Genomic DNA, 16,275 nt, shown 5'->3' with positions numbered 1-16,275 from the left:
CCCATCCGAGATATATATTTGTATATAAAAGGTTTTGGTTAGTGGTACTTCTAAATAAATATATGGTACATGCTGCTTTAAACAATGAATATTAACCATAATAACGAGCGTAGGGCGTGGTGACGTCATATCCGCGCTCCGGAAGCTCGAGCTCGTCGCTGGATAAACCTTGGAGCCTGGTCGAGGAGGGTGAACTTTCTTTTCCATCCATCCCAAAATATACGCAGAGACATTTGTTTACACGTAGGTAAATCTAATCGAAGATCGTAGTTTATCCGAAATGGAGTCCTCTGAGCCCGGTAAGTTGAGTTTTCTGTGCTTTGAGCAGGTGCAGTCTAGTGGGTGGCGCTAATAAAAAGTGCAAAACAACTCCTATTTAAAGGAGTTAAGAGAGTTCCCTATATGAAAACCGTGAATAATATTGAGAAACTCATTTTAATAATGTGTTTTGGGTGTAATTTAAGTGGCTTTAATTCGGTGTGCTAAAACTGTCGTCACATTACATACCAGGTGTAACGTTATAATAGTTCAGTGCTGGTCGGCTTGACAGCTGAGCATGTACATTAGTGTTGACCTAGCTGTTGACCTAGCTGGAGAGACTTACAACTAGAATTAGAGTAACTACTCTATTTTTAAACAAAAGAAATACAGCTGTAGTTCTTCTTGGCATCACTGTCTGAATAATGCCCCTCATGTACACCCTTACTCCTGTGGCGCTGATGAGAAGACCCCCACAGTATCAGTATATCAACGCTTCTGCCCTGAATCCTTCATTTTTTATTTGTCTATAGGCTCTTCAATGATATACACAGGTGTAGCCAGTGGAGGGATGCTACCGCCAGGCCTGACAGAGGAGGAGGCAGAAGAGATACAGGTGGAGCTCACCAAGGTACCGCAGGCTTTTTCTTCCTCCCTGAACCCCAGAGAAAATGGTTTCATTCCCCTGATCTACATAGTGAAGATTCATTTGTGGGCATCTGAAAGGCAACAATTAAATAACGATAGCTTTAAAACATTGTCTTCTACTTTTTGTCTGTCAATGAAAAAAAAAGTGAACACTTGGTAATGAAATATGATAACAATGATAATAGACTTTTCATTTTTAGGAGAACTATACATTTACATTTTCAGCACAGACAAGCCATGAACATTACAATGTACAAAGGTTGCAGATGCTTAGTTGTTTCTAATCAACAAGAGAAATTTAATGAAATGGAGGAGACATATAAGGATATTTAGTTGTTATTGTAAAGTAATGCATTTAAACATTTTCAGGTATTTTTATTTTGATAGTCTGTGTGACTGTCCTAACCACAACCTAAAACACACTTGTCAAAGCCACAAGTTTTAACTTGTTCAAGCGCAAGTTAACATGTTGAACTGGTTGATTTGTTTGTTAACAATTTTGATCATAATGCTGTGGTAAGCTGCTTACTTTAATCTCACCTTCTAACCATTTTAACGGAATTGTTTTGCTAGAATTCAGCTCAGATGTAAAAGTTGGTTTTCTTTGTGTTGTATAATATACTGTATTTGCAGCACCAAAGTACAGTTTTTATTAGGCAGTTGTTTCACAAATATTTTTATTATAAAAAATGCATTATTCATTCACTGCTTGTGTGAATAGAAAAGAACAGCTTTGAATATTCTGTAAAAGATGAAAGATTTGTATTTATATGAAATATATTCATGTTTTGGATCTCAAAAAATTTTTCCTATTTCATTCTGACATCTAAAAAATATGATTAAAACTAAAATGTATTGATGCAGATTTCTCTCTCTCTCTCTCTCTATACATATATATATCTCCCTCTCTCGCTCGCGCGCTCTCTCTCTCTCTCTCTCTCTCTCTATATATATATATATATATATATATATATATATATATATATATATGATATACACACTGAACAAAATTATAAACGCAACACTTTTGTCATTGCCCCCATTTTTATATATATATAAATGCATTTTGGTGCATCACTGATAAAATGTTTTTATTTTATGGTAAGGCCAGTTGTTGAGCCCTGCTTGGAAGATGTAATTAACAATTATTTGTAAATTAGGTGGAGGATGAGATTCAGACACTGAAACAGGTTCTCATGGCGAAGGAGAGACACGCCACTGAGCTCAAGCGCAGACTTGGCATCGGTCCCCTCTCTGAAATCAAACAGAACTTCACCAAAGGCTGGCATGAAGTTCAGTGCTCCAATGCGTGAGTACTTCCTGTCTGTTAAACCTGTAAACCTGAACATCACCTTAACCTTCATCTGTCTTTTCTAATCTCATGCTGTGTTTTTATACATGTGCTGTTTGAATCTCTTAACAGTGCCTGATGATGGGGCATAATTTTTTATTTCAATATGTAATGTATATGCTTAAAAGTATAGCCTACATTGTGTATATATAAGGTATTTATATATACCAAATTAATATCTCTATATTCTTATTTTCTTGAAGCTAATCTTTGGTGGTCTTTCACTAACGTCTGAGCTAAAAACTCTTTTAAAAAATGTCTTTTTCTTTTAATATATCTATTTCTGCTTCTAGTTATATGAGAACCTCACAAACTCTTGGAGACTTGAATCATAGAGTTACCTCATCTAATTTGTGAGTTTTCTATCTTTTGCCTGTTGTTGCTTGGTCTTGTCATTCTGTTTGCTTGGTGTGGATCTGCTGCCTTGTTTCTTTTTCCTTTGTATGCTTTGTGGCCCTTCCCATGATCCCTGTCCTGACTCTGAGTTTCTATGTTCCCTTTCTACAAATGGGATATACCAATATATTATAACCGCATATATCGCATTCTTTAATAATGAAGAGAGAGAATAAACAGTTCACGTATCAAGCTGTATATTTTTTATTAGTGTTGATTATATCACTTGAACAATGAAGTTGGCTAGCTTCTGATGCCCTGTGAAGTTTAAGAAAAATAGAACAAACTAAGAACAAAAATCTGAGGCAATAAAAGAGGAAAAAATAACAAATAAACTTGAAGGTTATTTTGTCATCTTTGCTTGCAACATGAGGAAGGTTTTTGGATCGCTTTACCAGAATATTTTGAGATAGTGCTCAGTAATGTGCAGTTGATGCATATACAAAAATAGCTGAAATAAAGTGTTAGGCAGGGTTTTATACAGCTAAGCCATAGTACTTAAAAGAGAAGTCAAACCTGTTTTAGGAGTTTTTCAACATCCCTGGGTGGTTGTGTTTGAAGTGATTTGCATTCAGATCAATATGTTTAAGCTGTAGTATTGTCACCTTTAATGTTTAGGCTTATGCTGTGGTCCAGCACCATTCCTTTCTTAGCCCTTCAAATTATTATTATTACTATATTTTATTTTTATCAATTTAAGGTCTGATGTCAAAATGTTTTGACATCCATACGTATGTTGCAGCTTGCACAGTTCACAGAATTTAAACAGAACTTTTGTACATTATTATATGTTAATAATGTGGAAATTTGTGTTTGTAGATACCTTACAGCTTCGGCCACATTTGAGGAAATCGGACGTTCTGATGCGTGAGTTTGATTTCATTAATATTTGATTTTATATATAATAAATTTTATTTTTAAATGTTCAAAATGTGCCTGCATTGGGTGACTGCAATGTGGATTTTATTTTTATGTGGGTTTTATGTTTCAAACTGCCATATAAATATATATGTTTCGCTTTATTTTAAGGTGTCCTTAGCTGTGTAATTATGCAATTACATACCAAGTAATATTAATTAACAACGTACTTACTTTAGGATTAGTATTAAGCTTTGTTTGAGCATTACTTGCTTGTAATTATGCATAATTTACTGGTATTACTATACTAAAGGCATGCAACATGTAACAAAGGACACTGTAAAATAAAATGTTACCCAACATATTAAGTAAAATGTAAAATAAATAAACACATGATAAATTAATATGATACTTAATGCATTGTTATAATAGGCCAGGCCTATAAAGCAGAACTCAGCACTTCAACCCTGAAATAGGTTGAAAAACTTTCTCCTCAGATTGAGAGACTTTAATCTCATAAGAGCACTGATGTCACTATGCTTGTTAACCAAACAACAAGCTTCTCAGTGACACTAGCACAAACTTTCCTAAGCGTCATGGTGTGACCCATTACACCCCTCTGATGTCGAACAGATCAGATCATAAATCAGAAGACTGTAAGGACACAAAGTCTTTACTCTGATACAGAGCTTCTGGGTGATTGTCTATAAATTTAATAAAGAATCATTTTAATGAGGATTATTTTAGGGGCATCATCTTTATTGGCACAGTGATCTAAATAAATGATGTCAAACCTGTGTTTTTTGTGTGTGTGTGTTAACAACCCAGATCCATAGCTGCTACACTTTCCTTGACCTTGTCAGACATTTTTTATTAGTTATCAGTGCCCTGCGATATCATCTGATCTCAGACCTTGAGACAAAGGGGAGGTTGTGCAGTTTGGGAAGGGTGTAGTGTTTGTGCTTGGGCATGTGCTGAGAAAGCTGACTTGGAGAACTCATGATGGGATTTTCCCAAAGCAAAGTGGCTTAGCCTTACCTAAGGTCATTAGAGGACTGTGTGAGGGATTGTCTGCGGCTGTGTACTTGTTTGCTTCAGAGATTACATTACATCTGAGAGACTGAAAGAAAAAGGGTGTATATTTTTTGAAAAAGGACAGGTGCTTATCTACATGCTTTTGTGCATCTGTGTGTTTGTGAATAATGTCTGTATATGGGTCTGCACAATTGTGTTTGAGGTGTGTGTGTGTGTGTAATCAGGATGAAAATGTGTGTTCAATCCAGGTGCAGATTTTGTACAATAAGATTCAGACAGCAGCATCTGGTGTAAAAAGATGGACACACAGGTGTCTAGATAGTTAGTCCGGATAGCTTTTACTTATTTTATATGAATAATTCACCTAAAAATCCAGATTCTTTCATTCATTCAGCCTTATGTCATCTCAAAACAAATTAATCTTTTTTTTTTTTATTCACCAAGGATGCAATAAAATTGAACAAAAGTGGCAGTAAAGACATTTCTAATGTTACAAAAGGTTTATCATTTTAATAAATGTAGTTCTTCTGAATTTTCTATTCATCAAAGTATCTTGAAAAGCTGCTGTATTGCTGTTTCCACAGAAATATTAAGCAGAGTAACGATAATAAGGATTAAAAACATTTCTTCAGCACCAAATCAACGTATTAGAATGATTTGTGAAGGATCATGAAAATTCAGCTTTGCCATCACAGGAATAAATTACATTTTAAAATGTTTTCAAAACAATTTGAATGACTGTTTTTACTCTTTGATCAAATAAATGCATCCCTGGTGAGCATAGGAGACTTCTTTCAAAAACATTAAAGTTTTTCAGACCCCAGACTTTTGAATGGTAGTTTATATAGTGAACAAATTGTACAGACTACTTGCATTTTGCTTTTACATTGTGTTTTTTTCCCCATAACATTTAGTGGTTAGCAGGCAATTTCAAATGTGAAGTTTAGTTTAAACCTTTAGCTGCATGGCCATTTTATTTATCTTTAAATGTTGACAAGTTCTTGATGCTTTCACCTCTAGAATGAATTTTCTGTTGCTGTCTTGGTTCTTAGTTGCTTCTCTATCTGAGCTGTCAGCTACAGTAGTTCAATATAACTGACAACTGCTAAAAGGAGAAATTGTTCTGTCTCTCTACTCTTTAGCTATAAGAGGACTCAGGAGACTCTGTCTCAGGCAGGTCACGTGACGTCAGCTGCGTTCAACTCAATGGGCTCTGCCATCAGAAACCGATTTGGAGAGATGAGGTGAACTATATATTCCTCCTCTGCATACCTTTTCTCACTCTTTTTTTTTCTTCGACTACTAGTAATCTCAATCTCCCATATTATTCTTCTTCTTCCGTCTCAAACTTTTCATTCTCCTTTTTTATTAGTTACTCTGTGAATCCTCTGATTCCTTGTATGATGGTTGTTTTCGTATGTACTGATTGTTTGATGCTCTTGTGACTTCATGTTTCAAAGTTGTGTTCTAAAGAAAACGGAGTCCAGATCCTCTTTTCAGTCTGGTCCTGTTAGGATAAAATGGCCCCTTATGATAAAACATCAAGAATGCATGCATAAAAGCTTTAAAAGTATATCTCCTCTCAGTTTTTGAATACTGTTCTGCCGTAACATAACATTTAAGTGAAAAGGATAGTCAGCAGGATATTCAGGAAAAATGTTAAGATGAGACTTGATTTAGTTGAAAAATAATTTCTTTGAAATAATGTGCACTGATGAATCATGCTCAATAAGACCATTAAAAAAGAAAATGTGGTCAGATTTGATTCAATATCCAATTGAAATAGACCAGTGGTACTACGGTAAATCAAACATGAAAAAGACATTCATATTAAACACATTTTAGCCAGACAACTGTCTTCAGACTTGGACTAATAGCCAACAGCTACTGACTGTCAGTATCTGTAATGAGGTATTTGTATGGTGGGAAATCTCCAGATGGCTGCAGTAGCATGAGTTCTGTGGTGTTTAGCAGTGAAACAGCTTGTTTTGAACACTATGTCAAGGAACAGAGCTTATCAAAATGAGACATTCTGCTCTGATTTGACACCAAACAAACAGGTTGCAAATTTGCATAGCTTTTCAAATTGTGTGATTTATGCTTGCTGTGCATACACTTGTTTTTGCTTCTCTAGCTATCTAACCTGATACGTACACTACTATTAAAAACAATTGGGGTCGGTAAGAATTTTACACTCTCTTATGCTCACCAAGGCTGCATTCATTGGATTAAAAATACTGTATAAACTGTAAAATAGTGAAATATTTATTTTAATGTTTTATAATGGAGTGGGAAAGCTGAATTTTCAGCAGCCATTACTCGTCTTCAGTGTCACACGATCCTTCAGAAATCATTATAACATGCTGATTTGCTCAGGAAACATTTTTATTATCAGTGTTGAAAACTGTTGTGCAACATGCATCCTTGCTGAATAAGTGTTAAATTTCTTTTAAATTAATAGAACTATTTTACTGACCCCAAACTTTTAAAGAGTAGTGTAGCACCAACTAACATCCTGTTTTACAACCTGTATTTGCACAGCTTGTTTCTACTTTTTACTCTCTCCTGTCCTGTATATATCATCAATGCTATGTTCTGATAGATTTTGTTTATTGTTGTGTTTTTCTCCACACTGCTGCGTTCGTGCTGCTCAGGGCTCTGCCGTACTCTAACTCTGGGTAAGAGCTATACGAGAGCTTGCACTGATGGCAGCTATCATCTTTTTGAGGTCTCCTGTACCTATGAAGAGTTCTAGAGCATTCAATGGTACCTGTGAAGCGACAGATGTATCTGAATCTACCTTTAATGCTGTCATTGATATCAGAGTTTTGCATATGAACTTAAATTACTAGAGCTGTGGTAGAGACGTTATCCTGTCTAAAGTTTGTTCTGATGCTTTAATGAGTTTTTCATTGTGCTCTGCAATTTCTCTCTCTCTCTCTCTCTCTCTCTCTCTGCTCTGTGCTCGGCTAACGCTGTCTGCTCGGCTAACTCTCCCTGCTCGCTCTGTCTCCAACCTGCTCTCTACAGTAGCAACTTTTCCATGCGTCACTCTTTAAGTATGCCAGCTATGAGGTAAAGTACCAGCCCTTCCCCTCTGCATATTAATATCTGAACACTCCGTCTTTGCCTGATGTACAAATCTCTTTTAGACAACTTCCATGCTGAGGAAAATTCTAATGCTTGTTAATAGTTACATGTAATGTTACTATAATTTTAGTGGAATGGTAGACCATTTACAACAAGTCTTTATACACTTTTCAAAGAAAATAGTTCATAGCTTCATATTTGCGCAAGAAGCAATAGAGAAGTACAACAGGTATAAAAAGACAGATAGTATCAGGTAGAACCGAAGGGATGGTCAGCGTTGTGATGAGTTGATAGTAGATAGACATATTTAAGAGGCAGCTCTATTTTTCTGCAAATGCTTTTTCACTTTGTGTGGCTGGTTAAGCCCTGTCAGTACTGCTTCACCTAAATGGGTAGAAAAGCCTTTCTTTTTTCTTTTTTAAGAGTTAAAGGTGTCGTTTGGCAACTTTTTCTTTTGCATCTTAGGTTGCATGTAAAACTCAAGCTATTTGAAACCTAGTTTTTTTTTTTTTTTGTTATTAATTTTTTCTTAAATATCTCCTCAGGAACTCGCCTAGCTTTAAATCCTTTGAGGACAAGGTGGAGAATATGAAGGTTAGAGCTTTTCTTTTTTTTTCTCCATTGATTAGTTTCTATTTTAGTTCTTGCTAGTTTTTTTTCTTGCGCAATTGTTCATTTCTGTTGCTGATAATGAAAATAGTGTATGTTCCTCCCAAAGTACAAAGTAATGGGGCAATCAAATGGAGAGAGCGACCATTCACCAACCAGCAACAACGCACCTTTCTGAGCAGGAAGCACAACCTCATGACCAAGAACTGACCGCTGTGATCCTTCTATATCCTTCTATACACTCCAGTCTCTCCACTGCTAAGTTACCTTCAAGTGAATGTATAGATTGAAAACGATGCTTTAAGAAATTAAGATGCCAACATCCAAAGAGATGATGATTACTTTAACAACTGTCACCCTTGCATTATGCATCGTAGCCAAACAAATCCTCTTAAATTATAATGTTAAAAACTGGATAACTCTTTTTGGGAGTGTTAGGTTTTCTTCTGTGCATCGAATTACCTTTAAATGTATTGTAATATTTTATTTTGTCAAACAACAGGGCTTTTTTGACACTTCAGTAGTAAATGGTCTGTTACGATCAGCATGAAGGGGTGAAATGTTTGCACAGCTCACACTTAGAATGTCCTAACACACATCAGGCTTCTTCAGCCTGCTTCTTTGCCACTGTTTATTATTGTTACATGCATCCTACAATGAATATTGCACTGGTTATTACCCTGCTTGTTACTCAGGGCAAAAGGTGCTAAAGCTTTCCTTGTGACGAGACTCGAGCACCAGATGTGTATCATCTCTGAAGGGGCGTTTTAAATTTCACATTTAATTTATTTTCTTGTCTGTTTTGAGTTTTCCCCCCAATTTTCCAAGTCATAATAAAAAATATACTACAATATGTTCTAGCAGAGATGTTTTGAGATTCGTGCTATTCATGCCTCCTGTTTCTTATTACCTTTAAAAAGTTTAGCGCGAGTTAATTTATTCTTGTTCTTTTGGCGCATGAGGAATACCTTTTGTAGTTTTTCTCTTTTGTCTGGGTATATTCCCTTTGGTTGTCTATAGTACAGTACTGTAACAATGACCATAAAGGCATTTGGTGAAAAGATGGGGTTTATAAATTATTTAATTACTACTCAGATGCAAAACTAATATTTCTAAGTAAGATGATTGAATTAAATGATTGTACTATTTAATCAAATATTGTGGTGGGCAAAGATCAATTTCACTGTGAGGTGGAAAAGCCATTTTTAATAAATGTTTTGGTTAGTTTCATAACTTTTCTTTTGATTCTTTATGCTGATGGGAGTCCATGCAATGATCTGTTACAGAATGTTACATACTGACCTTACTACTGTATACATGTTCGATGCTTTGTGGCTGTAACATACTACACCGTTCAGGGTTTATTAAAGACAAAGAAATAACGAGAATATTGTGGTTTGATCTGTCCATGCACACACTTACATTTAGAATAAACCTTACATTTCATGCAGCTTACTTCATAGTTGTGATTTACAATTAATGGCCAATAATTATAACAGACAGCAGGTGGCGACAAACATCCGTTCATTTGAGCTGTCTGTATAAAAATTTTATTAATAGAGCTGAGACAAATTAAAAGATTGGGACGATACTATTGTTATTGTTTTTTTATATTACTTTTTTCCCAGTATTGGAGATTTCCTGTTACGTTCTTTAGAAAACAAACTTCCAAGGCACGTGACTTTGTTGGATTGATGCAATGGTTAACACATCGATTTAAGTTGTTTAGCAGCGCTTATCTGCTCTTTTTGACAGCTGGGGACACCCCATCCTAATTCACTGTTTGTCCTGTCAATCCCGTGCTGGTGACCAAGCCACGCCTACAATATCATGCCAGGGAACAAACCACGCCCTCATTGTGTGCCACAGACAAGAAACGCCCCTAACTTTGAGTCGGCTGCCAAGCCACGCCCTCAGGGAGGGACAGGCTTTATCGTCACTCAGGTTATAAATAGTCCATGCTCCCTACATGCAGGAGAATTTGGAGCGGAGGAGCAAAAGACCTTGGAGGGTCTCACCCAAGAACCAAACTACAAATGGGCCCCGTCGCCTAGCGTTTACCCAACCAAGCTTTGCTTTTGGTGCACTACCAACATCAGCGCTCACCAAAAATAAAAGGTAAGGAAACTAAGAAATAGTTCTTTATCATTAGTTTTTTGTTTGTTTGTTTGGACAGGCAGTTTAGAAAGGAAAACCATTGTTTACTTTTTATTTACAGCTAAACAATTAATATCTGTAATTCTGAAGTGATGCAAATGGATAAACTGTTAAAAAAAATAATAATTTGAAGTCACCTAGTTGCAACTGATAAAGCATAAATCTTGACATGGTCTTCTTTAAGGCAGTGATCTTAGTATTTTTGCACTTACACTTCTATAACAGATTTTTTTTCTTTCGGTGCATGTCAGCTTTTGAAAGCACTAGTGTGACTTAAATGTCTCGTCTGCTATATGTAGCACAGAAGGGTATTATCCAGGTCACGTGGTAAATCCCTCTTCCCATCTGGAACCTGACGTCTGCAGGTCCTTGATGTGAAACTAAAGCTACTCTAACACACTAAATTACTGTGCTATCACTTAATCACTGTGTAATTATTATTTATTATTGCTGCATTTTTTGTAGCTTACCAGTAAATGAGTTTTTCATGTGCAGATAAAATGAGATGCACTTATTTTGAGTGCATTCATTTTTTAGTATAATCTATAAAGGTCATGAAGTCCATATATTTGAGTTTTTCTTTATTTTAAATTCTCAAAGCAACTGCAAGCAGACAACCTTGGATAGCCATGTGTCATGAAATATGAGCTATTCTGCATGCTTGTTGCAATCGGGTCATGGCTGTTCTAAGCAAGTGGATCACTGAATATGGAAATATAATTCTTGAAGAAACAGCTGTTGAGTATCATCACATCACACTCTACAGGATGAGGTTAATAGGAAGGGATGGATGTGCAGTTTCAGTGGAAGATTCTCATCTCAAATGTCAAAAGGGTTCAGTTCATCTCTGAATGCACTGATTAATATATTCACATCTTACCAACACCGTTAACCTATTGGGAAAAAGATGGATGTGGTCCAGACATGGTTAAAACTTCACAGCACAGACTGTTTGTGCATCAGCCTACCTGAGATGTTTTCCAGGCTGCCCTAGTATTTCAAAGGCCATGTTGTTGTGAAGTCATGCAGCTGTCGTCCTCAGACAGATTAGTCCTTATTATTGCTAAATCTTTTTTTAACAGGTCTACCATCTTTCATACGGTTGACATTTTGAGGACGGGGAAAATGGCATCAATTCCATCCAGTGGTTCCCTTGTTGCCACCCATGATTACTACCGAAGTGAGTAAATGTTTTTCTTTCACATTTATAATTAGCACGTGAATTAAATAGTCTTTTTGGATTTAGGATCCATAAAATGCATTGATCTATTAAAATGCAATGATCATTTTAATATGTTGCAGGGCGCATAGGATCTACATCCAGCAACAGTTCCTGTGGCAGTTCGGAGTACACTGGGGAGGTCATTCCACACCCACCAGGTATATCAATTGACGATATTTAACATCTTAGTACCCTAAAATCTACGCAAAATGTGAAAAGATATAGTCTGCTTTCATTGTAAAGGAATAGAAAAGTTCATTGTCCAATTCCATGGCAGGTCTGGCACGACAGGACTCTGGCCACTGGTGGTCCAGTTTCTTCTTTGGGAAGCAGAATCAGATGGGGACACTCAATGGATCTGAACCCCAGCAGAAGTGAGTTTAAGAGCCGTTTTGTGTTTGGTTTGACTCAGCTCTTGAGTTCTGGTTTTCATGCAAGGTGTTCTTGATATTGATTGGCAGGGTTGGCACCTACACAGTGACAAACGGTCAGGTGACCTGCGTTGCCCGAGAGATTGTGATGAAGAGAAAAATGAGTGAGAGCAGTGACTCCGGGAAGGAGCCTGGATCCCCTATCCCTTCATAACCACCCTGACCCAATTCCACACCCTTCACCCCTCATCCAGGAGTCACCGTGGGCAGAAGCAGGCGACGGAGGCTCCATTTTTATTTTTAGTAAAAGCCGGCTGCTTTTTATGTCATACTATATAATGCTGGGGGTTTTTTTAAATCTGTGACCAAATAAACAAATAAAATGGCAAAAATATGCTTTCCTTATGACTTGAGTATTTTACTGTGTCACTGTATCACTGGGTGCACTTTGCAATAATGTTATATTTGCTACTAATAAATGACTAACTGCAGCCTTAAAGTATGGTGTGATCGTTTCTATTCCTCCCGCACACTATCTTATCACAGTATGTTCTTTGAAATGGTCATATTCAGTTCCATTAGTATGGATTATTATGGCAAATCACTATTAGGCTATCAATGTACTATCATAGAGGGATTAGCACTAAACAGTCTCTGTTCAGTGACTCTGCTGTTTTACAGAGAATAAGCTGCTAAACAACAGGCTGTGTGCAAGACGATTGGAATTAAGCAGGCTTTGGTGCGATTAAAATGTGCTAAGACAGGACACGCTAATATGGTTTATATAACACTACACCTGCTGTCATTGGACACATCTATTCAACATGTGGCAGCAAGAAACTGAAGCTGTTGTTTTTTCATGTCAGAATTAATTTGTAGAAACCAACTAACTGCAACTTGTTCATGCAGAACTTGAAGGTGTTAGTGGCAAATAAAAGAAGGTAAAAGGTATTTTTGCACACGTATAATGCTAACCCTATTGGCTGGAAGCAATAGTTTATCATTAAAATTACATATTAAAAATATATTTTTCATATATATAATTCTACTTAGGCCTACATATAATTTCACTTCAGAAGACATTGATTTATCCACTGGGGTTATGGGTTATACTTGCATTATGGACTAGGAGAGGCTGATTATTTTCCTAAACGTTTTATCTAAACAAAGAAATGTACATACCTGGTAGAACATGAGGGTGTGTAAACAAGGGAATTATTATTTTTTTGACTCTGAACAACTTTTAACTTTAACGTTTTAGGCTATTCAGAAATGCAAGCCTAATTGGGAATAGATATAGGGTGCATAGGTATATTAAGGTTAATTTCCAAAAGCACAGACATAAATCAACATTTGAAAAGTTAAAATGGAGTATTTAAAAATAAAAAGCATACAAAAAGTGTCCCCAGTTTTTGCAACTGAGATTTCAATGATATTCTGAACACTAAACTAGGAAATTTCCCTGTTTCCATTTTAGAAATCTGGTCACCAGTATTTTTTGGTAAATGGCTTTATTAAACTTTACACAATGCGTCGTGATGTGATGCAGAAGCACAAATGTTTTAAAACTACATTAAAAGGTATGATTTTCAAGTGAGAAGATATCCTTAAGGTATCGTGTGCGTGCATTCTGACTACCACCCGAGGGGTGAGAACTTGGGCGTAAGTGACATTTTTAGTGAAATGGAGAAATATACACTCACTGGCCACTTTATTAGGTACACCTTGCTACTACCGTGTTGGACCCCCTTATGCCTTCAGAACTGCCTTAATTCTTCGTGGCATAGATTCAACAAGGCGTAAGAAACATTCCTCAGAGATTTTGGTCCATATTGACATGATAGCATCACGCAGTTGCTGCAGATTTGTCGGCTGCACATCCATGATGCGAATCTCCCGTTCCACCACATCCCAAAGGTGCTCTATTGGATTGAGATCTGGTGACTGTAGAGGCCATTTGAGTAAAGTGAAGTCATTGTCATGTTTTCAAGAAATCAGTCTGAGATGATTTGAGCTTTGTGACATGGTGCATTATCCTGCTGGAAGCAGCCATCAGAGTACACTGTAGTCATAAAGGGATGGACATGGTCAGCAACAATACTCAGGTAGGCTGTGGCGTTTAAACGATGCTCAATTGGTACTAAGGGACCCAAAGTGTGCCAAGAAAATATCTCCCACACCATTACACCACCAGCCTGAACCGTTGAGACAAGGCAGGATGGATCCATGCTTTCATGTTTTTTACGCCAAATTCTGACCCTACCATCTGAATGTCGCAGTAGAAATCGAGACTCATCAGACCAGGCAACGTTTTTCCAATCTTCTATTGTCCAATTTTGGTGAGCCTGTGCGAATTATAGCCTCCATTTCCTGTTCTTAGCTGACAGGAGCGGCACCCGTTGTGGTCTTCTGCTGCTATAGCCCATCTGCTTCAGGGTTCGACGTGTTGTGCGTTCATAGATGGTATTCTGCATACCTTGGTTGTAACGAGTGGTTATTTGAGTTACTGTTGCCTCTCTATCATCACTAACCAGTCTGCCCATTTTCCTCTGACATCAACAAGGCATTTTCGTCCACACAACTGCTTCTCACTGGATATTTTCTCTTTTTCGGACCATTCTCTGTAATAGACATGGTTGTGCGTGGAAATGACAGTAGATCAGCAGTTTTTGAAATACTCAGACCAGCCCGTCTGGCACCAACAACCATTCCACGTTCAAAGTCACTTAAATCCCCTTTCTTCCCCATTCTGATGCTCGGTTTGAACTTCAGGAAGTCGTCTTCACCACATCTAGATGCCTAAATGCATTGAGTTGCTGCCATGTGATTGGCTGATTACCAATTTGTGTTACCAAGCAATTGAACAGGTGTACCTAATAAAGTGGCCGGTGAGTGTATATCGTGGCCTAATGGTTAGAGAGTCGGACTCGTAATCGAAAGGTTGCGGGTTCGAGTCCCCGGCCGGCAGGGATTGTAGGTGGGGGGAGTGAATGTCCAGCGCTCTCTCCACCCTCAATACCACGACTGAGGTGCCCTTGAGCAAGGCACCGAACCCCCAACTGCTCCCCGGGCGCTGCAGCATGGCTGCCCACTGCTCCGGGTGTGTGTGTGTGTGTGTGTGTGTGTGTGTGTGTGTGTGCGCGCATTTGTTCACTACTCACTGCTGTGTGTGTGCACTTGGATGGGTTAAACGCAGAGCACCAATTTCGAGTATGGGTCACCATACTTGACAATACGTCACGGCTGACTTATATCAAATGAAAGCTCTTAAGTTAATGAGCTCTTTCTACTGGCAAAAGTTCTGTCATCCATGAGTGTACAATTTTTTTATTATAAACAATTGAAATCAGTACACGAAGTCAGATCAAACTATGGAAATTTTTTATTTTTGGCTCTCCTGTAAAGTTGGTGAAATGTCACTTACGCCTTTCTGGTTCTCACCCCTCGATATGGTGATGCCTTTTGCTTAATGTTATTTATTTGGGTGAATGTTTTACAGTCTATGCCATAGACTTTGATCACTGACCCCACATTTGTTTCTAAACAGACACGAGCTAAAAACAGCAAATAGTCTCAGTCTGCAGTTAGCGAGCATCACGAGTGCTGCTCCAGTCTCACCCGTGTGTCAAGGTTACTCTGCACAAAGGTGAACGCATGCACACACTGACAAGTTTGTGTACAGAATAGACTCGTTCTTGGAAGCGGTTCAAGCTGTTCAGTACGGTGGCCTAGAGACCTCAACGTGCTGCAAATAGAAAAAACACCTGCAAATTAAGAAAACAACTTTGTCAATTTGCTCACAACACAACCAAATAAAGAAACACGCTGCAAATGCAATTCTTTTTTTTTTGTTATGTTGTGAGCATTTGTAGCATCTGCTGTCAAATTGATGAAGCTGTTTTCTTGATTTGCTGGTGCTTTTTCTATTTGCATGTTTTCTGAAGTTGCAGCGCTTTGAGCTCTCTCGGCCACCGTAGGTGTTCTATTTGTTTCGGTATTCCAAGAATGTTTGGAAACAGTAAAACAGGAAGAGATTCCAGTTAGCATGATTAACATTCCCATACGTCATCCTTTTTATTATTTCAAAATTTTTCTTTCTTTCTTTTTATAGTTATGTTTATTTGTAATATATATATTTATACTGATAACATGCTATGACTTTTGTCCTTTCTATTATTTTATCTGCTGACATGCTTACTGCCCTTGTTGTTACCTTCATGAATGAACACATCTCATATGTGGATGAATATCACCATGCAAATATTTCGAGAGGCTGTACT

At 37.4% G+C, this 16,275-nt stretch overlaps 2 protein-coding genes across 8 annotated transcripts; both read left to right on the top strand.

Moving 5' to 3' along the window:
• The first annotated feature begins 127 nt into the window (after positions 1-127).
• LOC306849646 (tumor protein D54-like) lies at positions 128-9,632 on the top strand. 7 transcript variants are annotated; one of them, XR_013782361.1, is made up of 10 exons: positions 134-299; positions 792-889; positions 2,067-2,215; positions 2,551-2,610; positions 3,473-3,520; positions 5,689-5,790; positions 7,201-7,312; positions 7,577-7,621; positions 8,182-8,230; positions 8,355-9,611. XR_013782361.1 is itself a non-coding variant. In XM_079384824.1 (10 exons), exons 1-10 carry the CDS (start codon positions 281-283, stop codon positions 8,421-8,423), a joined length of 663 nt encoding a protein of 220 aa, XP_079240950.1. In that variant the 5' UTR covers positions 134-280; the 3' UTR covers positions 8,424-9,631. The 7 variants fall into 7 exon arrangements, 6 of the variants coding, with proteins under 6 accessions (XP_079240954.1, XP_079240953.1, XP_079240950.1 ...); XM_079384824.1 differs by having other exon boundaries at positions 7,201-7,224; positions 8,355-9,631; XM_079384826.1 differs by lacking the exon at positions 2,551-2,610 and having other exon boundaries at positions 7,201-7,224; positions 8,355-9,632.
• Positions 9,633-10,177: 545 nt separating this feature from the next.
• On the top strand, positions 10,178-12,400 carry LOC306849648 (pancreatic progenitor cell differentiation and proliferation factor A-like). Its single transcript, XM_079384831.1, has 5 exons — positions 10,178-10,363; positions 11,485-11,582; positions 11,705-11,782; positions 11,902-11,998; positions 12,086-12,400. The coding sequence occupies exons 1-5, from the start codon at positions 10,215-10,217 to the stop codon at positions 12,207-12,209; spliced, it is 546 nt and encodes a 181-aa protein (XP_079240957.1). The 5' UTR covers positions 10,178-10,214; the 3' UTR covers positions 12,210-12,400.
• Positions 12,401-16,275: the final 3,875 nt, after the last annotated feature.

This window comes from Barbus barbus (genome assembly GCF_936440315.1).
Source record: "Barbus barbus genome assembly, chromosome: 29".
In the NCBI taxonomy this organism is placed as follows: domain Eukaryota; kingdom Metazoa; phylum Chordata; class Actinopteri; order Cypriniformes; family Cyprinidae; genus Barbus; species Barbus barbus.
Note: the sequence above shows the minus strand (reverse complement) of the source record. Positions and strands in the feature narration are given on the sequence as shown.

Excerpts from the sequence above, each read along its gene's own strand:
- LOC306849646 (XM_079384824.1), top strand. Across the intron at positions 890-2,066 it reads TACAGGTGGAGCTCACCAAG|GTGGAGGATGAGATTCAGAC; the intron begins GTACCGCAGGCT and ends TTTGTAAATTAG. Across the intron at positions 7,622-8,181 it reads TTAAGTATGCCAGCTATGAG|GAACTCGCCTAGCTTTAAAT; the intron begins GTAAAGTACCAG and ends ATATCTCCTCAG.
- LOC306849648 (XM_079384831.1), top strand. The coding sequence starts at position 10,215 with ATGCAGGAGAATTTGGAGCGGAGGAGCAAAAGACCTTGGAGGGTCTCA. Across the intron at positions 10,364-11,484 it reads GCGCTCACCAAAAATAAAAG|GTCTACCATCTTTCATACGG; the intron begins GTAAGGAAACTA and ends TTTTTTTAACAG. Across the intron at positions 11,999-12,085 it reads GGATCTGAACCCCAGCAGAA|GGTTGGCACCTACACAGTGA; the intron begins GTGAGTTTAAGA and ends ATTGATTGGCAG.